The sequence below is a fragment of the Podarcis gaigeae genome, assembly GCF_964106915.1.
Source record: "Podarcis gaigeae genome assembly, chromosome: Z".
Classification (NCBI taxonomy): Eukaryota; Metazoa; Chordata; class Lepidosauria; order Squamata; family Lacertidae; genus Podarcis; species Podarcis gaigeae.
The window spans coordinates 13,945,753-13,973,483 of record NC_139691.1 but is presented as its reverse complement, the minus strand read 5'-3'; the positions used below and the strand labels follow the sequence as shown (position 1 = coordinate 13,973,483).

Sequence of the window (27,731 nt, the reverse complement as noted above, 5' to 3'; positions counted from 1 at the left end):
GGGAGGAGACGAGAGCGGCGGCGGCGGCCACAGCAGCAGCAGTGTGATCGTCGGCTGCAAGATTGCACAGAGAGGAGAGGAAGGGGGGTTCGGCATTGGAGGAGGGGGGAAGGAGGAGGGGGGAAACCCATGCATGGCTGAGCTTTGCAGGTGGTTCCCCCTCCCTCCCTCCTCCTCCTCCTCTCTCACCCCTCTGTATCGCTCAGGTGGGTGTCATTGGAGATGTCACGGAAAGCGATTATGAGGTGCGGTTGGGTCACTAAAGGCGCGATTCATGCGCAACGGGGCTTGGACGGTACCGAGGGGCTGCCGGGTTGGGCTCCTCCATCCAGCTGCGGGGAGCGGCAGTAGCAGCAGCAGCAATCACAGGAGCAGCCTCCGCGGCTAGCGCCAGACCAGACCCTCTCAGCATCAGGAGACAAAACTTTACGCAAAAGTTTTCCCTCCTCTTTTTTGGTCTTTTTAAAATATATGTATATAGATATATATCTATTAAGAGACTCAAATTCATCTTCCTTCCCCTCTTGGTGGGGCGTTTCGAAAAGTAAGGCATCGCGGATGTTTTTAGAGGCTTAGAAAATAAATAAGTTTTTCTTTCCAGGAGAGCCAGGACTCAACTTACCGATTGTGTTTTCGACACAATCCAAGCCACTTTTGAGCATTTATAACAATTCCTCCTCGATTTCAAAAAAGGGAGACAAGTGAAGCACGTGCTTCTGTTGAAATCTAGTAAAACTTTTTAAAAGTGTTTGGCTGCTGGCTAGGGCCCATATATATTATATTTAGAAGTGACTTAACAAGGTACTATAGTGTCTGTGATTGTGACAGAGAGGTTTCTGAATTAGCTGCCTTGGTGTTTCATTTTATTTCTTAATTATTTTTGCTTTACTGCCCAGCAGAGCATTCTGAAAGGAAGCGAAAGAAGGATGGTGTGTATGTGTGTATGTATGTAAGGGATGAACTAGAAGAGAATAGTGCCTGGTGCTGAGCACCCATTAAGCCTGTTCCTTTCAGCTACCCTAAGGACTCTTAATTGGCTTGTTCTTGGCTGAGTTGTAGCTAAGATTTCTTGTTTAGAAATGAGGAACTTGTTTGCTGCAGTGAAAAAGAACACTGTGTTATCCAGGATTGCCATGCAATCCTAAGTCCTAACCATTGTATTCTCAGGATTGAGCACTATTGGATTCAGTGGGACTTACTCCCAGGTAAGTGGAGGATTGCAGCTTTAGGCTGCTGTCGTACAACCACATACGTGGAAGTCAGTGAGACTTGCTTTCAAGTTGCCATGGTTAGGACAGCATTGTTACAGCATGCTGCCATCCCCTTTCTTCCAGAGGTGCCTTTTCATCAGGCGCATGAAGTCATAAATGTGACAGAACGAGGTTCCAGCCTTCAAACGGCTGCCACGATAAATTGGATACTTTAATTCATAGACTTCTTTTTTAGTTTGATGTTTTCTCTTAACTTGGAAGAGAAACTCATTGAGTGCACCCATTTCCCTTTTCTTTTCCTCCTTCATGGATTTTTCTTTTTAAATGCAAAACAGGGCAAATTTGATATGTTAGTAAAACTCTTGTGTTTTATTATTTCTTGAGCTATTTATTGTGGGTTGCTTTTCTTATAAAAATCAGCGAAACCTGTTTTTTCAGAAGCCAGCATGGGGGGGAGGGGTAGAAAAGTTTGTTATTTGTTAAAACTTACTGTTGGTCTTTTCCTTATTGTGGTGTTTTGTGTGTATGTGTGTGTTTAAAGTCTTTTTTCCCTTTTTGTTTTTACTAAGGGGAAGTTGGGAATAACTGGATGTCAGGAAGTGAAGTGAAAACTCCACGTTGTCTATGAGAAGCTGAGGAGACAGACCAAAAGGGATGGATTTATTATTCATATAGACCATCAGCATTCTGCTTTAGAAGGATTTTTTTTTAATCCAAAGAAATCTATAAAAAGGGAATAAAAGGCCAAGAGTGCAATACAAGAGTAAATAACCGACTGCATTCGAAGAAAGGAAGGCTGAAGGGAAATCAAACAAAACCAAGATATATTTATTTGCTGAAACTGCATCTCTTTTATATACAGTTTTCCTTGCTTATTCAAAATAGTATTTATCAGACTTTTGTCTGCCATTGCACAGAAGTTTACATACCCAAAAGGCCCCACTCACGAAGAAAGCGCTGCAAAACCTGTTACTCCAACAAATAGTGGGATTCAAATTTATATCTATATGTGTATATATAGTGAAACTTTTCCCACGATGACTCTTCTATCCTATGGATATCGGTTTTGAGATAACAGATGAGGATTGTTGGCGCCTTTTGGAAATCGTACTGGTGTTGTGGGCCATGGGCTGTATTCAGAGCATTAGCTGCAAATCAAAAGGTTTTCGGGAGAGTATTACTGTCATTGAAGTTAAGGCCTCCATCGACCCCGTCCCTACCAACATTGATGAGTCGTCCAGTGTGGTTCTGAGATACCGGACCCCGCACTTCCGGGCTTCTGCTCAGGTGTTGGTGCCTCCTCTCCCCAGGAAAGAGACCTGGATCGTCGGCTGGATCCAGGCCTGTAGTCACATGGAGTTCTACAATCACTACGGGGAACACGGAATGTGAGTGGTACAGTATTGGCTGCGTGTATTAGATTTAACTTGTTATGGTACCTCGGGATGGGGGGGGGGGAAGGACTTGAACACTGCAAGGATTTTTGCCAAGGGGTGCAACCTGCTGTACAATTGGATAAGGGACCATGGCTTAGAGCAGCTACTTTTCAGGCAGAAGGTCCCAGGTTCATTCCCCAGCATCAGCAAGTAGGACTGGGATAAGTCTCTCTACTTAAAACCCCAGAGAGCCTTTTAAACAGTGCTGAGCTAGATGGACCTATGGTGTGACTCAGTATACAGTTCCTTCCTGTGTTTTAGGATGATGGTCATAGCTCAATGTTAAGAGCACCCACTTTGCATGCAGGTGTCCCTGGTTTTCATTCCTGGAATCTCCAGGGAGGGCTTGGGCTATCCCTTGCCTGACATTCTAGAGAATGGGTAGGCAAACTAAGGCCCAGGGGCCGATCCAGACCAGTTGCCTTCTAAATATGGCCCGTGGACGGTCTGGGAATTAGCATGGTTTTACTGGTGGGGCTGTGGGTTAAACCACAGAGCCTAGGACTTGCCGATCAGAAGGTCGGTGGTTCGAATCCCCACGACTGGGTGAGCTCCCCTTGCTCGGTCCCTGCTCCTGCCAACCTAGCAGTTCGAAAGCATGTCAGAGTGCAAGTAGATAAATAGGTACCGCTCCGGCGGGAAGGTAAACAGCGTTTCTGTGCGCAGCTCTGGTTCACCAGAAGCGGCTTAGTCACGCTGGCCACATGTCCCGGAAGCTGTACACCGGCTCCCTTGGCCAATAAATCGAGATGAGCGCCGCAACCCCAGAGTTGGCCACGACTGGACCTAATGGTCAGGGGTCCCTTTACCTTTACCTTTACATGAGTAGAATGTGTGCTTTTATTTAGAATGCATCTCTGGGTTATTTGTGGGGCATCGGAATTCATTCATTATTATTTTTCAAAATATAGTCCACCCCACCCCCCAAGGTCTGAGGGACAGTGGACTGGCCCCCTGCTGAAAAAGTTTGCTGACCCCTGGTGTAGACAATATGGAGCTAGAGGAATGAAGGTTCTGACTTGGTATAAAGTAGCTTTCTGCGTTACCTATCCTCCTGTCACTGGTGGCATCCAGTTTTGTAGGGCAGGTTTGTCCCTCATTATCACCCTCCCTCCAAATCCAGTCCTCATAAGGTCCCTGATACCTGCCTTGATAACAGTTCACAGAATGACTGCATGCCTGCTCTGGCTGCCCCTGGCTCTCCAGGCTCCCAGGTCTTTCTCCTCACCTGCTCTGGGATTTGTATAGCGGGAGATGCCAAGGATCAAATCTGGGACTGTCTGCTTGCAAAGCACTTGCCCTATCACCATTGATCTATGGCTCCTTCCAACACATTCCACCTCCCAGCTGTCCCGTCTCATTCACTTATGTAAGAAAAAGCAATTTTGGGGGGAGGGTGTCAGTGAATGGGGCTAAAAGTGTCTTCCCCTTTCCGTTAAGGGTCAGGTCAGTCCCAATCTGTATAGGTCCTGCTTTTTGTTCCTGCTGGGGTGTGATGGAATGTTGCGGGGAGGAACTGAATTCTTTAAACCGGCTTCTTCTAATAGCAAACTCAGCTGGTGAGTACCGGTGGGACTGTAGCCAAAATTGGACATGCTGAGAAACATGAGGGATAATATCAGCATGCTCAAGGAGGGGAACTAAAGTTTTGCAAATGCATAGCAAATATTTATGGTGAAATCCTAATGTCCTCCTCAAATAGCCCAAATAGAACCAAGAATTCTTAGTGGTGACACAGAAGAATATCTGCTCTGGGAAAGAAAGCGGGAATGGAATGGAGTACCCTAAGAAAGGGCATGGCTGGCTGGAAGCCTGAACAGGACCACTCCCCACTGCCACCTTTTGCTGCAGGCCACATTTGTAGGTGTATATTAGCCGAGTGGCTATAATTTAAATGGCCTGTGTTTTGATCCCTTCCTGTCATGGCCACTGCAACAACCTGGCAGTGAGTTTAAGGGAAAATTGGCTTCCTGCATCACCAGTAGGGATGGGACAGAATTCAGATTCTGTTCACATTTGAAGGGGGAACTTACACTAATTAGCACTTCCTGAAACATTCTTTGAACTTTATACTTCTCCAGATTTTGCAATGAACTGTTCCAACCAAGTAATGGGTACAAAAAACGCATACAGCAGGGTTAAAGTGTGCATAAAAACACCTTTATTAGTGAAAACATTGTATTGAAAATACATTGTGTTAAGGGGAAATGGGTTTGCAAGATAGCATAGCAAAAATGTGAATGTTTGGAGAAACGTGCTCTGAAACGTGTATTAATTTTCATGAGGGTCTTTTTAATCGCAAAGGGATGTGGAAATCTTAATCTTAATTGGGAAAAGTGAGAGAAACCGAAATGGACGGATTCACTCATCCCTAATTGCCAGTTCACTGGCACGGCTGTCCAAGGAAACCTTTGGGTCTTTCAGCACAGGAAAAGGCGGCCTTCTGATTGTAGCAAGTTTCCTTATCTGTTCTCACACAGGGGAGCAGCAGAGGAAGTCGCCAGGGGCCTCTTCCTACACTGACTCAGAGCCTGCTCTACTCTCTGAGAGGGTCTCTTTTAAACTTTCCACGTATGCATCCGTATTCCACCCCCTCTCCCACCCCCAAAGAAGTGGGGAGTCTCTGTAGCACAGGAATCTCATTATGCCCAGGGCACAAGCAACTCTTATAGGGATATTCCGTGTTTGTTAAGATTTAGGGCAGGCAACCCCATTCATTCTCACAGCAGTCCTGAGACGGAGCTTAGGTACCTCCTTGCCCAGATATCTAAATATGAAGTTAAGGCTCTTCAGAAATTTAAACAGTTATATTTCTTAGAAATCTGACCTCCTTCTGAGTCTTTAAAATCTGAAATAGTTGCTTCAGTCCAGTAAGGATCATGGTACAATTTGCAAGTAAAGCAGGTTTGTTTGCTTGTTTTAAATCAAGTCACTATTGAATGCAAATGGGGGACACCTCCAGATGTCTCTCGTTGGTCCTCGGGATTATTTCCCAGGCAACACTCCCTCCCCAGGTCCTGGGTGATTTGGGGTGCTCCTTGGGCACTTTTGGCCTGACTGGACTGTGCCCTTGAACTGTGATGCCTTTTGCTTCCCTGGATGGAGGTATTTGCAAATCTCTGGCTTCTGAGTGGCTGGAGAGTAGCTTATGGTATAGGGCCCTTAGATGGAGAGTGTGGCCCTCAGACGGAAAAAGCTTCCATCAATCTAGCTACAAATGCATCATGCTCTTGAAGTGCTTTTTATATTGAAATTAAATTTATATTTATATTTAAATTAAATTATTAATACGCTGCCTCATCTTTCGGAATAGCCCCTCCCCTGCAGGGCAGCCTGACAACATAAAAAAAAAGTTAAAGCTGTATAAAGTATCAAACAACACACTATTATCAATAATAATAGCAGCAACAGAACATTTCGCATCCCAGTAAAAATGGTGGCCTTTGCCTCTTACACACCCTCACTAAAAGCAGTCATGCATAAAATATTTTTAGAGCCCCCTGAAATGATAACCCCCACATATCTCTTAGGTGAGGGCATTCTACAGCCATGGGTCTGCCACAAATCATAATTTCCCCAAACATCAAATACAGTGGTACCTTGGGTTAAGTACTTAATTTGTTCCGGAGGTCTATTCTTAACCTGAAACTGTTCTTAACCTGAGGCACCTTTTAGCTAATGGGGCCTCCTGCTGCCGCCGTGCCGCCGGAGCATGATTTCTGTTCTCATCCTGAAGCAAAGTTCTTAACCTGAAGCACTATTTCTGGGTTAGTGGAATCTGTAACCTGAAGCGTATGTAACCTGAAGCGTATGTAACCCGAGGTACCACTGTACAGCAGGATCTCATTTACCCTCCTATTTTTATTTTTTACCTCCAGCCAAGGGTTAGGAAACCAAATGTAACCTGTAGGCCCTCACTGTCCTTACTTCACATCCTCCTTGGGTGTTTTTTTGGCCCTGCTGGGATGTGTCCTTGAAAATTATTATGGCTCTTGGTTGCTTGAATGGAGGACAGAAGGGTGGGTGAGTTTGTGTAGAAGCCAGCCCACTGTGCAGTTGTCAAATTCACATCCTCTTTGCTGCTCCCATTTCTGTTCTGGCCCCGCCCACCACTTCCATGTGACTGTACTTAGAACAGAGGCACCTGTGCCTTTACCTTCCCTAGTCTGGAGAAAGGGGGCGTGGCAAGTGAAGGGGGCGTGGCTTGAGGAGAGTCCTGAAAGCTGAGTGGGCCATGTCCCCATCATGCATTTACAGTACTCTTACCCCTTTTAGCAGTCATGTGCTGGGAATTCTATCTCTGGGAGGGAAGCTCCTAATAAGCCACAGCAAACTATTGTTGGCACCCATTTGTCTCAGGAGACGATGGAGGACTGTGAAGTGAAACCATGAAAGTTAAGGAGCCATGAAAGTTAAATTGGCAACCAAAATGATGCAGACAGTGGATCAGCTCCCCTGTGGGGAAAAGTCACAACGTTTGGGCCTAGGCGCCAACTCCATGGGGCCTGAGGGGGCCCGAGCCCCCCAATAATTTAAGAAAATTATTAGTTATATTATGCTTTGTAAAATCACAAAATTATGTTGGTATTTTTTATTTTCCTTGTTTGACGATAGTTACCTTTTAAAATACATTCAGTAATGAGTTAAAACAAAGCCACTCCCGATCTAGAGAGGGGGTGGGGTTGCGGGCTCTCGACCCATCAACAATCTCGCGGGGCTGGCGTCAGCCCCGCGAGAAGCGGGAATTCCCCCATGCTCATTAATATTCACCGCCCATGGCGGCAGCCAATCGGCTGCCGCAAAGGGCGGGCCCTCACAGGTTCACTTAAGGTCGGGGCAGCCCGGGGCTCGCCCCTTTCGTTCCCCCAGCAGCAGCGGTTTGGAGGTCTTGGCCCCCCCCCAATATTTTTTATAAGTCGGTATGGGCCCCCCCAATATTTTTTATAAGTCGGCGCCCCTGCGTTTGGGGCTTTTTAGTTTAGAGAAAAGGCAAGTTAAGAGATGGCATGATAGAGATGTATAAATAGTGGGTAGAGTAAAGTTCTTCTCCCTATTCTCATTACACTAAAACTCAGGGACATAAGGGAGGCTGAATGTTGGAAGATTCAGACAGAAAAGTAATTGTGCATTATGTAAAGAAGTACATTTATGAAATCTGCCTCCTCAGGAGGCAGTGTGGGCCGGATCCACCAGGCTCTTTTTAATGTTCTTACATGTATGGAATAAAAGTGACTATGGAGAGGTTTGAAGGGCTACACTTGACCCCCCTGGGCCTGAGACTCGCCACCACTAAGCCAGGAGGAGAAAGCCGGCTTTAAAAAGTAGGTTCAGATCATAAGGACTTGAGAGGCATGTGGTTTCCCCTCTCCGCCACTCCCCCAACTCTGCTTCTCCCTTAAAACAGGAAGCCATGGGGAGGGCTGCCTGAAATAGCCCTGAGGAAGTTTGAGGGGAGAGCAGCCACAATGAAAAAGAGGCCCAAAGCAAGGCTAACCCAAGCCAGTGTGCTGTCTTGTCAAAATTGCACCCTAACATTGCCTCTCCATGCACAGGAGCCAACTGGATGGGCAGTTGAAGGGCTACAGCTTTGGTTGCAGCTCAGAAGAGCAGGCCAGCTTATGGGGCGTGCAGGGAAATAAATATAGCTCTGTTCTCCCATAGAGAATAGTTGGGGTTTCCAAAGGAGGACTCCCTCTTCCCCACTGCCCACGGGAGTGTGTTTTAGGCGCTTGCCTTGCTCCACCTAATGGTAGGCTTGTCTTTAAAGGCTGTACTGAAAATAATTCTGACTGCTCCCTCTTGCCATGAGAACATAGGAAGAGCCTGGCTGCTGGGTCATTCCAATGGCACATCTAGTCCACCATCCTCTTCTCACAGTGGCCACCCAGATGCCGGTGGGAAACCCTCAAGCGAGACCAGAGCACATGAGCCCTCTCTCTTCCGGCACTTTCCTCCCCTGTGTGCAAAGTGTCATAAAGAAAACATCAGTATAAGGCGACTTCCTGTGTTCATTTTCAGGCACTATGGGCAGGGGAGAGATTCCACTCAGTCGGCAGTGAAAGCCAATCTCTCAAACCCACACTTTCCAAAATAATATCAGAACCGAAACACAGCCATCCATCCAATTTCACACTTACCCAGATTTTGTGATGCAGTTCCCCAAATAGTGAATAATATAGCATACATTATTATTATTATTATACACTGCATTTTTCCCGATGGGACTCAAAGTGGCTTACAGATAAAAAATAGGAACCGATAAAAACACAGGGAAAAAGTATTTAAAAAAGAAACATTGATACAATATAAAACTATATACATACATAGCATTCATTATATTAGGTGGAAATTGCTTGCAAACATGTGCATTAGTCAGAATTGCATACCAAAGTTTGTTTATTAGGAGAAATTTGCATGGAAATTCCATCCACTTTCCATTAGAATTTTTTTTTTAAATTGCATATTGCTGCACAAATGTGGAAAACTGAAGATTGGAAAAGTGAGAAACACGGAGAACTGAAATTGTTAGACCCCCCCCCATCTCTTTGCATGAGAAAACAAAACAGTATTGAAAACATCATCACATATAACCACCCTGATACTAAGCAGAGCTCAAATAGTAATGATTTGCACAATAAAAAGGACCCAGGGGTGGGGGAGACTCTTATGCAGGACACAGCAAGGAATTCCTTCAGCAGCATGTTGAGGTGGGCAGCTCTGGGGATGTGCTTTTTAAAAGTATTATTGCAGTAAAAGAATGTGCACCCCACAGGGAGAAAAGGGATGACAGGGACTTGGCAAGTGTAAACTATAGAGGGAGCAGATGGCTGCAGGGCTGACCGCTCTGACACTGGCCAAATCTTGGGGGCTGAGCATTGTGCGTGGGTGAGAGGATAGATGGAAATGTCACATTAATAAGAGAGAGCCATTCACTTGCTTCCCCCAAAAAAGAGGACTGAAAGAAGGGAAACTGCTGTAGAAGTGAGTAAGCTAGATAAACAGAAAGAGGAGAGAAGGAATCAAGTTGTAAAAAAGCTACCCTATCCTAAAACAGCCTTGCAAATCCACACACAGCGTTTCTAGTCCTCAAACAGCCAAAAGGGCCTGTTTATACTCATTCCCCTTCTGCTATTCATGTTGATGCATTGATCCTGTTTATATCCTGTCTTTCATTCATCATAAGAGCAGCCCTGCCTGGTTAAGTTTTTCGTTTATTTCATTTCATTGAATTAACTCAAGAAGAGGCTGGCTGTTGAATCAGGCCAAAGGCCCATCTAATCCAGCACCAACCAGAATGCCTTAATGGGAAGCCAGCCAGCAAGTAGGACTTGAGTGCAACAGCACTCTGCCTGCTTACGATCTCCAGAAACTGGTATACAGAGAGGCATGTTGCCCTGACAGTGGAGGCAGAACACCGCTCACCCTTGACCATTGGCCCTATTGGCTGGGCTCAGTTGGGGAGTTTGCGTGCAGCTAATCTGAAGGGCTCATGAGGCCCTCAGTCTTTCAGCTGCTGCGCCAGCCCAGATCATTCAGATGCTTTCTGTTTTGGGTGTGTATATGCCATCGCTGGGGAAGTATCCCCAGTGATTCAGAGTGTACTGCAGCCCACATCCTGGTGTGCTGCCATTTCGTGAGCTGGCCCTTAAGTTTCTCACAGTGGACCAGAAGGGTCTTGCTTCTCCATTAGTCACAGCCTTGGAATCAAGCTGAAATATTGGACTCAAGCATGGCTCTCCTTCTCTGGCTTATGCCTGCTTCTCACTCAATTCACACACACTCTACTTTGCTGTTATCTTTCCCACTGCCAGCCAGTTGTGGAAAGGGGACCGATGACAGTTCTGGGGGCTATTAACTCACCAAGAAACTTGCCTGACTAGTTGAATAATGCAATCCTCCACTAGATTTTTTTCCCCAGGTGGAACTCACCGGAAACGAGTTCCGGCACCTCGGTGGTGTTTGGGGCTGGTTGCTCCCCCTAAAAAAGTCTCAACAATCAACAACTTTAGTTCCAGCACCTCGTTTTCTTTTTGAAAAAAAAAAAGCTCTGGCAGTTACCATCTTATTAGGAGATCCATTCCTCACAATGTAGGAATAGGGCCTTATAGTGTGGTGGCAACTACCCTTTCGAATTCCCGCCCTATAAATATTAGACAGGTTGCTGTCTCTGTTGCCTTTTCAGTGCCTACTTAAGACCTTCCTTCCTCTTTCCAAAAAGCCTTTTAAAGCTGAGCTTTTTTCCAAGTCTGCACATGTATTGGAGTTACTTTTAAGAAATTTTGTTTTATCAGTGTTGTATGTTTGCCATCCTGTGTTCCTTTGGGGGAAAGGGCAGGAAGTAATAAGAAAAATAAAAAAAAAATTCTTTTAATAAGAAAAATAAGTACATAATAATAATGTTATTTCATTCATTAGTTAATAGAGATTGATTATAAGAACCAGGGCAAGCTTGTACGTGTGCTGGTAGTCCTTCGGGGAATCTCCCTTTAAACTATAAAAACTATAAATGGCAAGAGTGCAGGGACCAAATGAGGCCCTGAAAGCCTGTCTGGTCCTTGGGACTTTCCCCAATTCACACCCTCACCCATAGGTGCTCCTGTCTGCCTGGAACCTCTGGCGTCACTTACCAATGACATGTGGCCCCAAGAAGGCTGACCATGAACGAATGTGGCCCTCCCCATCTCTGATCTATGACTTTAACATAAGTACTTCAAATTGCTCCAGCCTGGCAGATCTCAAGGTGGTGGGGGAAGAGCCATAATTTTGTTTCTCCTTCATCCCTGCGCTCTTTGCCCGTGTTAAGATTTTGTAATCGTTTTTGGAAACTTTGGTGTATGTTTCATCACGTGGATTCTGGCCACGCAATCAATAGCGCACTTTGGTTTACATAATTGTACTACAGGAGTACAATATATGTGTTAATGAGATTACTTGCGAATAGTGGAGTTAACTTAGCAGGATACTTACAAAAAACGTGTCCCCTACTCCAAAAAAGAAACCGTTCCCCAAAAATAATATAGCTTAGGGCATTGTAATCCTATGAACACTCACCAAATCTTGCTTGCTTTGATGAAGGCATGAAATAGCCTAGCGAATTACATATTTTGTAAGCAATTCAAAAAATACAAACTTCATGCACATACCTACCCCTGACTATAGGCAATGTTGCCTGGGGTGGATGGGAATTGTAGTCCAAAACATTTGCAGCCCCCCAGTTGTGGAAGGCTGTAGTGTGGACAGTACGCTGTCTAGATGGTCCAATTATCTTGCAGCTTTCTGTGTTCATCCAGAGGTTAGATCGGGGCGTAAATTTGATTCAGTCTGCATTTAAAGGAGAACCTACCTAAATCACACTTCCCAAAGAACGCACGTACTGAAACGTGGCCATGCATCAAAGTTCAATATGCTCTTGATTCCCCCCACCCCACCCCAGTGCAGTTCTCCAGCCAAGTAATTTATACGAACGTGCATATACTAGGGTAAAGTGTACTTTAAAATACATTAAGATGCTGGAGATTGAATGAACTACTGCAATTGCATTTCACCCTTGGCACTAGACAGATGGGCGATGGGTCGTTCGTTGGTCACCATGTGACCAAATGGCAGATCTTATTGCTTCCTATCAAGTGATTTCTCTCCCCCACCACACACTTCTTCTCCTTCCTAAGATTTAAAATATATATATTCAAACGGTGTCTGCAGCATTCTGAACCTAAACGGAAACAGCGGGTTGAAGCAGGAAGTAAAACAGGAGAAGAAACATCCTACTTATAACCCCCATTCTTCAGTGTGTTGGCAAAAATTCTGCCAGCTTCTGAGGGTGTGTATGTCTAAGTGCTCACAATTACGCTGCTCACCTTTCCCATCTTAGCAGACAGCTGAAAGGGAAGCGTTAGTTTCTAAAGCAGCACTAGGAAATCTGAAACCTTGGGGCCACATGTGGCCCTAAGCTTGTGACCCCATATGCATGCTGAAGCTCTTTACAAACAGATTTCTAGAGCTCCCACCTTGGTGAGTTTTAGTCCAAGACACTTAGGACCAACCCTACTCTTCTAAATCCCAGGCATGCAGGGGCTGATGATGGTTGTGCAGTAGCAAGGCCAAATACCCCCCCCCCCCCAAATGCTCAGGAGACCTGCAAGTATTCCACTCATTTCAGGGCAAATCTAAAATAGAATTCATGGCTTAAACAGAACCCTGTCTGTATCTTAATCCCATTTCTATTAAATCTCTTGAATGGCTTTTTAAGGGGGGGGGTGTTGCATTCTGTCTGCCCAAGAGCTTGTGTCTGTTTGGTTCACAGACTCTCTGCCCTGCTCTACCCACTATGAAGTGCAGTAAGGCAAACTGTGGGCTGATGTCTGGCACAGGAAAATCTGCGCTTTTATACTACCCGCTTGGTCTCTTTGTAGTATGAAGCAGAGGTGAACTCTGGCCAGATTAGACAAATCTCTGGTTTTAAAGGTTGCTATTTGAAAAGCGACAGGAGATCATTTTAAGCAAAATGGCAAGTACATTTGTAGAATAATAGGGCCAAAGGGATTGTGAAGAACAAAATTGCATGGAGATTCCCCGCCCCCACCCTCCTGTGTTCTCTGTTGTGTTTCCTTAAGCACAAAACCTTCCCCATCTGAGAGATTACATTTCAGAATGGCAGAAATGCCAGGGATGGATTTGGTGCTTGTATGTGCTCAATGCCGCAAACACTAAATCTGCAATCCTCTTAAAAACAGCAGACTCCCTGTTGTCCCTTGTGCGAGAGAGATGTGATTGGAAAGGAATAAGATTGCGGATTTTGTCTAGGTTTCCTCCATTAATAGCTTTGCTGAAGGGTTCTGTGTAACACAGAAAGCTTGCATAGTTCTACACGAGAGATGGCTGCCATACTTTTTTCTCCCTCTCCCCCCGCCGCCACAATCTTTGGGGCTGGACTTAGTCTATGGATTGCTACAAAGCTGAGCCAGCCCTTTCCATCTGCCTTTGCCCTTTGTTCACAGCTTATAGTTGATTTTAACCAAACAGTCTATAAATTGACTGACTGACTGACTGAATGAATGAATGACCACCACCATCACCCCAACATCTTTAATATATCCCCATAGAGAACCATGGTAGACACTGTAGCACAGATGCTTGATAGACATGAGGCCTATTGGTTTCTTTGGGGAGGCAGTGGTAGGGGCTGGTGGATTCCGATGCTTCAAGGACGGAGCTTAGCAGATAAGCGTATGGGTTTAATAAAACCTCCCACCCGCCCCCGGCTCCATCCACAGACGAGGTATTATTGGCCAACACCCCAATCTCTGTGAGCGATGCAAGATTCCAGGGGTTCCAGGTACTTACCCAGGGTCTGTGTCCCCTTTTGGGAACGGGGCACAGCAGAGACTGTGGTGTTTTTATGATACACAGTTTATTTACACATACAGTGGTACCTCTTAATTCGTTCTGGAGGTCCGTTCTTAACTTGAAACTGTTCTTAACCTGAGGTACCACTTTAGCTAATTGCCGCGCAATTTCTGTTCTCATCCTGAGGTAAAGTTCTTAATCCAAGGTACTATTTCTGGGTTAGCCAGGTCTGTAACCGGAAGTGTCTGTAACCCGAGGTACCACTGTATATGCAAACTGAGCCTTTGATGGAGGGGTTCACAGTATCAACACCCCAAAAGGGTTTTGTTTCTCCCATAGCCCCAGCCTTGCATTTAGACAGGCAGCCAACATTGTGCTCTGCCTCTGTGGTGTTCCAGCTTGCTGCTTTACTTCTAGGTCACATTACCGCCTCCAGCTTTTAGCTCACATAACAGCTAACTCAAACCTCTCTGCTGTAAACTCTGGCTTTATCTGTCTCACAAAAGCCCATTTTCCTTTGTTTTCTTAATGGCCCAGAACTCAGTCACTCACCTCAACATAGGAAGCTAGCCTGGCTTCATTAGCTTTTAACATTTGCTGCATCCAGGGATTTGAGAGGTCTTGCAACCAGTTTTAACACCTCAAGCCTTCATTAAATTCTAACACTTTCTAGATCCAGGAATTTAGAGAGATCTAGACTAAGTACACGGGACGCGGGTGGCACTGTGTGTTAAACCACAGAGCCTAGGACTTGCTGATCAGAAGGTCGGCGGTTCGAATCCCCGTGACGGGGTGAGCTCCCGTTGTTCGGTCCCAGCTTCTGCCAACCTAGCAGTTCCAAAGCACGTCAAAGTGCAAGTAGATAAATAGGTACTGCTCTGGTGGGAAGGTAAATGGCGTTTCCGTGTGCTGCTCTGGTTCGCCAGAAGCGGCTTAATCATGCTGGCCACATGACCCGGAAGCTGTACACCGGCTCCCTCGGCCAATAAAGCGAGATGAGCGCTGCAACCCCAGAGTCGGCCATGAGTAGACCTAATGGTTAGGGGTCCCTTTACCTTTACTAGACCCTTGGACTCAAAACCACGAATTTTACAATCTTGCCTGTATCCTCTATACAGCATTGTGTTGATGGCCAATCCTCAACCAGACAAAATTCTGTTGCCTCTATTCAAGTTAAACAAACCCTGGAGGGGGAAAAACCACTCAGTGCCTAGAAAGAAAATTAGGATTATGATTAACCTAGGATTTAGAAGGCTGGAAAACAGGATTATTATTATTATTATTATTACTAAATCACTTTTGCAGCCATCTTTATTTTTTAAGCATGCAAAATGCATTGGAAAGCAGAAAGCAGGGAGGCGGGGAAGGAAGGTAACAGACAGTTGGGAAACGTGCAACTTTTTATGTGGGAGAAAGCTCTGTGGATGCACGTTCCCCTTAAAATCTTCATAGGAAAATATAATCACCCCCCACTACTTTATGCAGAGCTTTCTGTGCTGTTACAACATCTGAGCTGCCACCCCATCAATTGCCACCCTCTTGTCATAACTATTTATATGCCAGACAACCAAGGTGCCCCAGTTTAAAAAGGGACTCAAAACACCACATTTAATGTGGAAGGAAAGGGTCAGGCATGAATGTGGGTATTGATTAAACCCTGCTCCATTCTGTCTTAGCTGATTTGTCCCTCAGACCCTAATATTGCTCATATTAGCCTCCCCAAACCTGGTCCCCTCTAAGACATTGTTGAACTCAAAACTCCTATCAACTCCAGGCAGCAGATTGGGGATAATGGGAGTTGTAGTCTTACAGCCTTCCTTAAGCTGGTGCCCTCTGATTCTGTTGGGCTCCCATTAGACCAGCGTTGTCAATGGCAAGGCATGATGCGAGTTGTCTGCCAGCAACATCCAGAGGACAGCAGTTTCCACCACTCCCAGAGTTCCCTGTGAAGAGAGATTGGTTGTTAGACAACTCTGAGCCCCCTTAACAAACTACAGCTCCCAGAATTCTTGTGGGGAAGCCATGACAATTTAAAGTGGTATGATACTGTTTTAAATATATGGTGTGGATGTGGCCATACGTTGACTGGTTGTCCAGGGTGTCAGACAGAGAAGGATCTTACTTCCTGCTCCTTTTAACTGGAGATGGTGGGGATGGAATGAACCTGGGAACTTTTGCTTGCAAAGGGTAGGTTTTTCCCACCGAACTATGGCCATGCTCTCTTGCAAATCGGCCACTGGTGAATATAATAGCTGGTTTGAAAGAGATAAGGTCATAGGAAACACAGGAAATTGCCTTATACTGAGGCCAATGGTCCATTTAGTTCAGAATTGTCTATCCTGACCAGCAGTGACTCTCCAGAATCTCAAATGGGAGCCTTTCCAAACCTTACCAAGATATGCCAATCGGGATTAAACCTGTGATCTTCTGCATGTAAAGCAGATATTCTGCTACTGAATTGTTGTCCTTCATCTAAGTGTCAATAAGGCTCCAGTTCCCATGATTCAAACCTGGGACCTTCTGCATGCACAGCAGATGCTCCGCCACTGAGCTGCAGCCACCCTCAGGTGAGACTGAGTCAAGGACAACAGCTGGCAAGGGGTATGGGACAGACTCTGTGTGTGTATGCAGTGGGCTTTCTTGTCAGCCATAAAAAGGGCAATGAAGCCCCATTCCCTTCCTCCTGCTGAAATTTGTAGGCGGATTTAATTGCTTGCGAATGCCAGTATTAGCCACGTGCAAGGCGAGCGAGGGCCCCGGGGGGTTGTGCAAGTTTCCTCCCCATAGATGTATGTGCCAGAACGTTTCCTGTCAGCCTCGTACCATCTGCTTTTTACGCCTCCCCTTCCCTTCGGTTTCCTAAACAGCGCTCTGCCGCGCACTCGTTTCCCCTCTTTCATTGCGAAAATCACACACAATGGGGGTGGGAGGTGGGTGATTTGCCATACTGGCTCAGAGTGATAAGCCTCAGCCTGTTCCGCAGGCCTCTTTTGACAGCACCGGGCAGAGAGGTGGAGTATAAATGTTTCTAATAAACCAAGTAATTAAAATAAGATTTAGTAGACTTCTTTTTCCTCCTTCCTGCATTCCTCCAGGAATCCCCACTGTTGTTTTTTATTTTTCTTTAAGTTGAGCATCCTAATCCTTTCCCCAATAAAGGGCCAAGGCCCAAAACAGCCCTCAGTGCCAGCAATGGGGAACCTGTGGGGTCCTTGTTATTGCTCAACTCCAACTCCAATCGTCCCTGGCCATTTGCTACCATGCTGGCTTCCAGGAGTTGGAGACCAGAAACATCTGGATGGTCATAGCTGAGGTTCCCTATCGCTGCTGTCCACCTTGCAGTGCTTCTGTAATATCTGTAATATCTATTTCAGGGCTTTGGAAACCTCCAGATCCACCCATTTGGCCCTGTAGCCTATTCCACCCAAGCCATGCCCTTCTGTCCTACATAAAATGCCAGGTGCAGTGGCAGACCTTGACGTCTCAAATTTCAGTGGTGCCCTGTGCAACGCGAATATCCGGCACCCCATTGGATATTGCAGTTACAGCGCCCCAGAAGCTCCACACTGGTCAACTCCACCTTTGCCAACTGCAGTCCAAGTAAAAAGTTGAAAGGGTGGCAATGCACCGCCCACCAGCTTATCTGCAAAGCCCCGTGCCCAAGGTAACACTTTGGAAAGGGCTTCCAAAGGCCACCTGATATCATTGCAATGCCAGGTAATGGGCCAGTTACAGATAGGTAGCCGTGTTGGTCTGCCATAGTCAAAACAAAAAAAAATTCCTTCCAGTAGCACCTTAAAGACCAACTAAGTCAGTTCTTGGTATGAGCTTTCGTGTGCATGCACACGAAAGCTCATACCAAGAACTGACTTAGTTGGTCTTTAAGGTGCTACTGGAAGGTAATGGGCCAGTCAGGTGGCTCTGCCTACCTGCTGAACTTGGCCAGTGATGGATTGGGGAGATAATCCCCTGTCCTTCCCAGGCCTTAATTTCTGCCTGAAAATAAATAAAACCAAACCAGATTATTATTACTATTATTAATAATAATCATCATCATAATCATCATAATCATCATAATCTCCTTTCCCCAAAAGGGTCTCTCACTGGGAATTTTGAGACAGACAGATGGGCACACACGATGTGACAGAGAGCAGACGTTTGCTTTCTTACAGTGATCTCTGATTCACCCCCCACTGGAGAAAGTTGGATGAGTACCTCCCCCCACCCCACCCAAAAATCCTCCAGGCTTTTCTCAGTCCTGTGGTAACCCCAGACGTCAGCCTCCCATATGCTAAGAATTGCCCCATAGCCCCTTTTCCTCTGTCAAGAGAGCCTGTGCTCAGTTAATCTTTTATGCATCCTTAGATGGTCAGGCTCCTTCTTACAGGACATTTGTGGTTTGACAAGACATGGCCTTCTGTGGGAGCAGAGACACAGCAACACTCAGGATTTTGCGGCAGGGGCTATGGCGGGGGGGGGGCAGGGCCAAAGCTAGGGAGTGGTGAGGTGGGCCCCTGCCAAGGGTGCAGGTGAGGGGGGGCACAAAATCGGCTAAAAATATGTAAAAAAATTGATTATTGCCTCATAAGAAGAGGTTTTTAACAGAGGGTGAATTGAATGGGTGAAGGGGGGCGGGTTGGAGGATAGGTGGAAAGAAGAGCTAATTTGTCCATGGCTAGGAGGCGCAATCAGGACAGTTCTGCCAGGGGCTCAAGTTCACTTAGCTACGGCTCTGAGGGGGTGGGAACTTTCTGGACTAGCTTTTGAAGACATTGGTAGGCATATCCTACCACAGGAATCACAGCAAATTTTACTGCTGTACCGTTCGTTTGCTGGCTGGCTGGCTATTTATTTATTTATGGCACTTAGATGCCAACTATTCTTTCAAGGAACTCAAAATACTGTGCATTTTATCCTCACAACAACCCTGAGAGGTAGGTTAGGCTGAGAGACAGTGGCTGGCCAAAGGTCACCCAGTGAGCTTCATAGCTGAGGGAGGATTTGAACCCCATTCTCCCAGGTACCTCAGTCCCAAGGCCCAAATGTGGTCCTGCAGGCCTCTCTATATGGCCCCTGAAGACACTTCCCCAGGCCACTTCGCTCACTGGCCCTGCTTTGCATGCTTTTGCCTGGCTGGAATGCGCCCTTGAACACTGGATAAAAGCTTCTTGCTTGTCTGGATGGAGGACACAGAAGGGTGTGCTGCTCTGTGCATAGGGTGGGATTAAATAAGTTTTAATAAATACATTTTAGAAATCAATTAATGCAGCCCATTAATTGATAAAATGCTGAAGTGCTACAGACTGGAATACAGTGGTACCTTGGGTTAAGAACTTAATTCATTCTGGAGGTCCGTTCTTAACCTGAAACTGTTCTTAACCTGAGGTACCACTTTAGCTAATGGAGCCTCCCGCTGCCACCAGTTTCTCTCATCCTGAAGCAAAGTTCTTAACCTGAGGTACGATTTCTGGGTTAGCGGAGTCTGTAACCTGAAGCGTCTGTAACTTGAGGTACCACTATACAAGATTCGCAAGTTTTCCCTGCAGGAGAAACAACGCTCATCTTCTCCTTTCCTTTCCCTCTCAAATGCAGGTCAAGCTGGGAACTCCCAGATCTCCTCGAGGGCAAGATCCAAGCGATCAGCGACTCGGATGGGGTCAATTACCCCTGGTATGGGAACACCACAGAGACCTGTACCATCGTGGGGCCCACCAAAAAGGAAGGGAAGTTCAGCGTCAGCATGAACGATAACTTCTACCCAAGTGTCACCTGGGCTGTCCCAGTGAGTGACAGCAACGTGGCCAAGCTCACAAGCATCCACAGGGATCAGAGCTTTACTACTTGGCTGGTTGCCACCAACACAGCCACCAACGAGATGGTCATCCTTCAGACAATCCGGTGGCGGATGAAGCTGGGCATCGATGTGACCCCCAGCAAACCTTTGGGGCACCGTGCCAAGCTGAAGGAGCCCCATGCCCAGGAGCAGCCACAGATCCTAAGCAAGAACGAGCCAATACCACCTAGTGCCCTCGTGAAACCCAATGCCAACGACGCCCAGGTACTCATGTGGAGGCCTAAGGACGGGCGCCCTCTAGTGGTGATACCTCCAAAGCATCGGTAATGAGACCCCCTCTCTCTCTAAGTGTGTCCAGCCTCACGGGGTGGATTGGGAGGGGTGGGGGCAAAGAGAGGAGGAGGAAAAAAACCGCTTCATATTTAAGAAAACATATTTAAGCAAAAAAAACCCAACCAGATGCACTTTTAAAACTCATTTGACAGAAAAGAGAAATAATAATGCAACCATTCTACCTTTTCCCGTCGGAACGGGTCTCACTGTGCTAGAGACGCTCAACAGGAAGGACGCTCCCCTCAAGAGCATGACGGGGTGTGTGTGTACGTTTGTCACCAGACATCGAGTTTCTAAGGGAGCGAACAAATCAATGTCCACACACTTGATTTCCAGCTTTGTAAAAGTTGCTTTTTTCCTTCCTTCAGTTGTTGTTTTCAAGTTCAATCTCATTAACTTAGCTTGGATCACCTGAGAGAGAGAAAAAACGAAAAGTTTTTTTTTAATATATATATATTAAATGAGGGAGGTTTTATTTTTGAGATGGGAGGAGGAAGGGAGAAAATTAATTTTATTTAGTTGGGAAGGGGAGTGGATGCAGATGCAACAGAGTAGAAAAGAAAACAACAATTTGTTTATTTCTCCTCTCCCTGGATGATGATGATGATGGTGGTGGTGATGGGTGGGTGGATTTTTTGTTCTTACAGAGATGATGTTCCAAATTGCAAACACAAGTCACGCGGCCTTATGTAGATTTTACTTTGCATTGCCAAACCTTTGCCTTAAGCTGCATTTTTTTAAAAAGCGGGTAAGCGGGGTGGGGCGGGGGGTGGATAAGAAAGCAAGCAAGCAAAGAAGGCTCCTTTTTTCTTACTAGATATTAGAGTGAGTGGGGGGGGTGTTTTGTTCTGGAATGAAAATGAATCATTGAGCTTGTATTGCAACCAGTTGCTAAAGGAGGTTGCCATCTTTCCCCCCTTGCTTTTGAAACAAACTAAAACTACACCAGCAGAGATTCTCTTGGGACAGAGAGGCGGTGAAGGAAATTGCACCTGCTTAATTTCCACCTGACTGCTGCTGTTAGTAGTGCAGGGACTCTAGTTGCTTCCACACTAGCCCTTCTTTCCCCCTAAAATTATCACCCTATGTTTACTCAGTTCTTACAAATTGCAGTCCTGTGTTGCCTCCGATGTCAGTGCTACAAACATTTCAATGGGTCTACTCTTAGTAGAACACAGTTAGATACAACCCTCTGTGCATCTTTTTCAAATCTGATCTGTATTGGGGTGGGGGGGTCTCTATATTTTTGGGAATTTTAGGGCTCGTAAAAAAGACTTTTCAGGGACGTGGGTGGCACTGTGGGTTAAACCACAGAGTCTAGAGCTTGTCAATCAGAAGGTCGTCGGTTCAAATCCCTGCGACGGAGTGAGCTCCCGTTGCTCAGTCCCTCCTAGGTACCGCTCCAGCGGGTGTTTCCACGCACTGCTCTGGTTCGCCAGAAGCAGCTTAGTCATGCTGGCCACATGAGCTGGAAGCTGTACGCCGGCTCCCTCGGCCAATAAAGCGAGATGAGCGCCGCAACCCCAGAGTCATCCACGACTGGACCTAATGGTCAGGGGTCCCTTTAGCTTTAAAAAGACTTTTCAGGGCTCCTCCTCTTAAATTACAAACTTCCTGTGTACAGATTCACCCCACTTTATTGCTTTCTGTTTAGTTCAATGGAGGGATATTAGCAGTCCCTTCACTGCCGAATATTGTCAGTTTCTGATCCTGTGAACAGAGGTGCTTTAAGTATGCATTGCCTCCCATTTTAGCCCCTTTTTATTTGTATAGAGCAAAATAGACAGTACTATTTTTCTACATAAAAATGATAAGAAAATAATGAGAGGCAATCAGTCTTTAAAGCCTCCCTGCTCACAGGAACAGAAATTGGCAACGCAGGAGAACTGTATTCAAGAAAAAGTAATATAATGGGCTGAACCTGGCAGCAGTAAGCTTTTAATTAACAGTTGCGGGGATCTTTGTTTAATGAGTCTTTCTTCTGAACAAGCATTACAGAAGGTTCTTAGCCATGGGGAGTGGCATTGCTGATGTATTTAGTGTAATATTAAGTGCTGTGCAGAACCACCAGTTTAATTTTACTTTCTGCACAGTGTGGGAAAGAAATGCACCAGCAGCACTGAAAGCAACTAGTGTGGAAGCAACATTTGCTTGGGGGGAATTGTATTTTTCTATGTCACGGAGGGAAAAATCTGGTTTGAGCACCCCCCCCCCCCCAGTAATCCTCCCTAGCTTAGATGGGGATGCTGTGACCTGTGCAATTGCTGCGAATTGTCTGCCTTCCCTTCCAGAAGCAAGAATTAGCTCCAGAACGGGAAGCCGCGGCTCACAGCTTCTAGGATCAGGCGTGGGGAACCTTTGACCCTCCAGATGTTGCTGAACTGCAGCTTCCATCAGCCCCAACAAGCATGGCCAGTAGCTGGGGTTGATGGGAGTTGTAGTTCAGCAACAGCTGGAGGGCCAAAGGTTCCCCACACTTTTCTAGAAAGAAAACAGAGTACCAAGCAAGGATAGCAGGAAGTGATCTGGGTGATGTTTTACTCTGGATTCTTTACTTCCTTCTCCATATCCAACCCTCTTCCCTTTGGGAGGGTCTTCAGGGCAGCGAGAAACAGTTGTATCCAACTAACTCGGAGTAGACCCAATGGAATTAATGTACCTAAACTAGCCATGCCCATATTGAAAATAACTTAATTTAGGGGCAGAGCTGTAACTTACTAGGGAAGCACATGCTTTGAACACAGAACCTTTTGCGTGCAGTCTGTGGTCTGGGTGCTTATTGTGATGGCAAAGACCTCTGAATGTAACTTTTAGGAACTGCTGTTGGTCAGAGTAAGTCCTGGGCCTGATGGACCAATTGTTTTTATTAACATATATGAAATTGGTCACAATGTCCATTAATTGCAATGAGTCTACTCTGAGATACAGTCCATATGAAATATTTTAAGTGGTGGCAGGGGTGGGGAGGTGGAGGGGAAGAGACTCAGTTTTGAAAATGCACAGGCCCCAGGACAAAACTTCCATGACACACCGTTTCTTTCTGGTATTCACAGGAACAGGACTGTTTTCCCCTCTAATGATACGGGGCAGCCAGCGTTCAGCACGGATCACTTGGGATCGGGGCAATATAGGGGTCCCTTCTTCACCAAAGGGGGAACCCAGTGTGCCGTTTGGTTTAAAATTTAAAAAGGAAAGGAAGTGGGGAGGGGAGACCACATTTTCAACTCAACATGCAGGATTCTAAAATGCACACTTGTCTGTTTTTTTCTGAAAATAATAGTTCTCTAAGTAATGGTGCGTTTGCACTAGCAGATTACCATCAGATGCGCTTACCGCTGTTGCTGGATTTGACCCCTGCTGCTGCTGCTGCTACTGCTGTAGAGTTTGCACTTGGCAAAGGGGTAGTTTGGTGTTAAATTATTGCTGGAAAAGCCTGCAAGTCACTCATCTGCTGTTTTTCCCCTGCAGGGCATGAAAGAGATGGTGCAAAACAAAATAAAAACAAACCATCCAACCACCCCAAAATGCATGATTAAGAGTTTACCTGCAGAAATATTTGGCTAGTGATTCCTTTTGAAAATATACATGTTCCCTCCACCACCCAACATATGGGGGTATAGCCATAGTTACTGCCCTCCGTTTTCAGAACAGGGGTAAAACAGGAGTTGTTTACTCCTGATGGAAGCCATTTCTTTTCCAAAACAGGACAGAAGTGACACACTTTTATTGTTGCAGTTAGAAGTGGGAGTTTACCATTGCTGCTTAAAATTTCAACAACCAGCTATATATATATATGAGATATGGATACTTGTCTTGAGAAACCACACATTCAGAATCTAGGGTGTGGGTGTATTAACCTAATCCATCCAAACAATTCATATTTGGCGGCAGTTGGCCCTAAAGCTTGTTTTTGATCAGCCAAATCCCTCGCTCCTGTATGATCCGTAATAAAGCCAAGGAAATTAGACAGCTGCTACTTTTGAAGGTCACAGCTATATAGCACCAAACGAGTGTGCAATATGCTACTCAGAATGCACCAGTCACTGTGCCTGCATGAAAATGCTTACAATTACTTACAAAATGCCCAGAACAAGAGTCCTGAACATCTCAAGGCATGGGCTGATTCTCAGGCAAGGGTAATATACTCACAGAGTTATTAAAATAACAAAGCACCACTACAGTTCCCAGGATTCTTTGGGGGAAGGGGAGCCACAACTGTTAAAAGTGTTAAGAGTGCTTCAGTTGCACAGTGTGGATAAGCGCAAGCAGTGGAGGCTGGTCTGTTAGGCAATTGGGGCACTCCCACACCAGTCAATGCCCACTGTCACTGCCCTGCCTTCTTGCCTACAACCAGCCCAAGGGGTAGACTTGGCTGTTGGCTTCCTCCTCCTGTTGCCCTTGTAGAACTCAGCAAAGAGATAGATGGGACGGGGCATCATAATTAATTGGCTCCACCTCTCATTGGTTCTGGACTGTGGCTCTACCTACTGTATGGGCTCACAGCCTTCTGCCCCACCAGCTCAGGCTATGAGAAGATGTTGCTTCAGCAAGCATCAAACTGAGATAGAACAGCATCATCTCCCTCCCTCCTGCTAGTTCTTCCCACAGTGAGCAGTGCCTTTTGAGTTAAAGGGCCACAGCACACCCTCTTGGTGCTGCCAGCAGAGCAGGGGAGACTCTGGTCTCACTGGGGCCTCTGTGACGAGGTCTTTTAAGCCCAAGGATGACACCATTATATCTTCAGGCTGGGGCAAAGGCATTAGTAGGTTGTCTGGCAGACATGCTTCTTGGTCTTCTCTGTCCTTTCCCTTCTGCTTTGGAGTCCTCACCCTCATATCCCCGAGGACAAGGAATCTGATGCCAGGGTCACAGAATCATAGAACAGCTGGAAAGGACCCTGAGGTCCACCCCCTCCTGCAATGCAGGAATTTCAACCAAAGCATCCATGGCAGATGGCCGGCTAACCTCCACTTAAAAACCTCCAAGGAAGGAGAGTCCAGCGCCTCTCATGGGAGTCTGTTCTACTGCAGAATGGCTCTTATTGTCAGAAAGTTCCTCCTGATGTTTGGTCGGAATCTCATAACTTGAATCCATTGGTTCGGGTCCTACCCTCCAGAGCTGGAGAAAACAAGTTTGCTCCTACTTTCATGGGAAAGCCCTTTAGATATTTGAAGGTGGCTCCCTGATATCTCCTGATCATACCTCCTCTCATCCTCCTCTTATCTGGGCTAAACATGCCCAACTGTTTCTCAAACGGCTTGGTTTCCAGACCCTCAGTTGTGACACTGAACAGCTTTCCCTATGAAAGTGATTGAGAATACTTGGAAATAACAGCTGCATCTTAGGAAGCTGCCTTCTACTGAGTTGGACCATTGATCCATCTAGCTCAGTACGGTCTACACTGACTGGCAGCAACTCTTCGTTGCCCCAGGCAGGGAACTTTCCCCAGCCGTCACCTGGAGATGTCATTGGGGATTGAACCTGGGACCTTCTGCATGCAAAGCACATGCTCTGGCACTGAGCTACAGCCCTTTTAAAAAAATTCAGAGAGGAGGCTGCTGCTTTTGTCTTGCTGAAGTGGCTTCCCAGTCCTTTCTGTTTCTATGGGGGATGTCAAGAAAGCAGACTCCCTCCCTGTTAAAGCCTCCTTATTCAGCTGTTTTCCTCAACCCTGCTGCTTTAAGCGGGGAGGGGGAGGAGCTGTCACGGACAGGCTTGATCCAACACAAAATGGGTTGTGTCTGACAATGACTGGCTGGACTGAGTTGCTGCCCTCAAGATGAATAGAACCACTGGTGAAGGGGTTCAGAAGGTGGGGTGTTGGGGGGTGTGGGGGTAAGAGGGTTGTGTGAGATATGGGAGCTGATACTAATGTTCAGTGCTATCTTTCTAGAAAAAAGGTGCCAGAACTCACCATGAACATCTCCCTTGTTCTCTTATAATGCAATCTCCCTTGTTCTCTTATAATGCAAATGGCGCCCACCTGAGGTGCTGGAACTGAGTTCCAGTGAGTTCTGGCTGGTGGGGGGAAGCCCTGCTAATGCTGAAAGGAGCTTCTCTAGATTCACATTAAGGGCAGGCAGGTCAGGTGTTATTTCATTAAACAGAGACTGGCTGGATCAAATCAAGAAGTTGCATGTAGTCCAGCATCATCTGAGTCCCAACAGTGGCCAACCAGAGACTCCAGGAAGACAAGATACAAAGCTGTAGGACAATTCCTACTGCTGTTCCTCTTCTCCCTGCCCAGTGTCTGTTAGCTGGACATTGATCAAAGCAGACCTTATACGAATCAAGCACAGCAAACCCTGGGGGCCTTGTGCTGTGCACTCCCCTTTGCTGTCGATCACAGGGACCTGCAGCATTCATTGCATGGAGACAGGTTAACAGGTGACTAAATTACTCATACAAAGAGAGAAAAAGAGATAGGGAGATTGGACTGCCGTGGCCTAGGGTTGTTACTCATCTTTCTACATGTCCCTCTTCAGAATGCCTAAACCTTTAGCACTGTGGCTGGCCTGCCTTCGTCCTTTCTCACGCTTCCCTGCTTTGAGCCATTTTCAACATAAAATGAGAACACACTTAACTGTTGGGCTTGGGTGGGTCAATGTTGCCTCACTGTTGCCCAATGTACAGCATTCATGTGAATATAGCTTCTGCTTGAAGGCGGTGTGTGTGTGTATTGTGAACCTCAGGATGTTCCTAAGACACACAACTCCCATAATTTGTATTGGTCATGCTGGCTGAGGTTGATGGGAATTGGAGTCCAACAACATCTGGAGAGCCACAGAAATCCCCTACCCTTGATATAAGAACATGAAACATTCTCCTTTTTCACAAGTGAATGCCTCTTATAAACAGGCATTTGCCCATCTCTTGCATGCTGTGAGGGTTGCTCCTTAGATCAGGGAACAGTGAGGGCGGGACTGTACTGCTGATGTTTTCAGACTACAACTCCCATCCATCAACATCTGGAGGAGCACAGATTGAATTCAATGAAGCAAATATCACTTCTCTGCAATAGTCACTTTCACCTTGTAAAGTTGGGGTGGCAATAGTCTGCTCTAATGCATTAATAAGGACCGGAGTAGGAACACTGAGGTGAAACAGTGGCTGAAATTGCATTTACTCCAACTGTTTTCAAACCCTGGGCAGGGTAACATAGTAGGAGACAGGCCTCATCCATACTTGTAAGCATAATTACACACACCTCTCTCTCTCTTGCACTACTACACTGTGATCGAAGCCTTTGATTTGTGGCTGCCAGCTGTTAAATGCACCAGTTAGTACGGTACCTGTCCACACGCAAAAAAGACCAAGGGAATAACTTTGGGAGCAGGTCTTGGCTATGAATAAAAAGGTAGAAGGTCCATCTTGCCTGTAAGGGGAGGGGGCAGGTTACCATAACCCCATTCAAAGTTGTGCCTGGATTTGTGTTGCAGCAATAAGAACTGTCCCTTGGTCTTTGCAAAAATACTGTGAAAATGTTTTGTGGGGGTGGGGAAATGTACCAAGTCTGGACACTAAAAAAATAAGAAGAGGTATTTAAGAAGATATAAAAGCAACACATTTGCTTTACAAAAAAACAACAAAATAAAGAATTTTCAAAAAGAA

The 27,731-nt window shown here is 46.0% G+C and overlaps 1 protein-coding gene across 3 annotated transcripts; it reads left to right on the top strand.

Moving 5' to 3' along the window:
* Positions 1-27,731, top strand: FAM78A (family with sequence similarity 78 member A). 3 transcript variants are annotated; one of them, XM_083721424.1, is made up of 4 exons: positions 1-206; positions 1,781-2,599; positions 19,586-20,110; positions 23,174-23,370. In XM_083721424.1, exons 2-4 carry the CDS (start codon positions 2,265-2,267, stop codon positions 23,304-23,306), a joined length of 993 nt encoding a protein of 330 aa, XP_083577550.1. In that variant the 5' UTR covers positions 1-206; positions 1,781-2,264; the 3' UTR covers positions 23,307-23,370. The 3 variants fall into 3 exon arrangements, with proteins under 3 accessions (XP_083577550.1, XP_083577551.1, XP_083577552.1); XM_083721425.1 differs by lacking the exon at positions 1-206 and adding an exon at positions 208-544 and having other exon boundaries at positions 23,174-27,731; XM_083721426.1 differs by lacking the exons at positions 1-206; positions 23,174-23,370 and adding exons at positions 280-544; positions 23,589-27,731.

Excerpts from the sequence above, each read along its gene's own strand:
- FAM78A (XM_083721425.1), top strand. The coding sequence starts at position 2,265 with ATGGATATCGGTTTTGAGATAACAGATGAGGATTGTTGGCGCCTTTTG. Across the intron at positions 2,600-19,585 it reads CACTACGGGGAACACGGAAT|GTCAAGCTGGGAACTCCCAG; the intron begins GTGAGTGGTACA and ends TCTCAAATGCAG. Across the intron at positions 20,111-23,173 it reads GTGATACCTCCAAAGCATCG|GAACAGGACTGTTTTCCCCT; the intron begins GTAATGAGACCC and ends TGGTATTCACAG.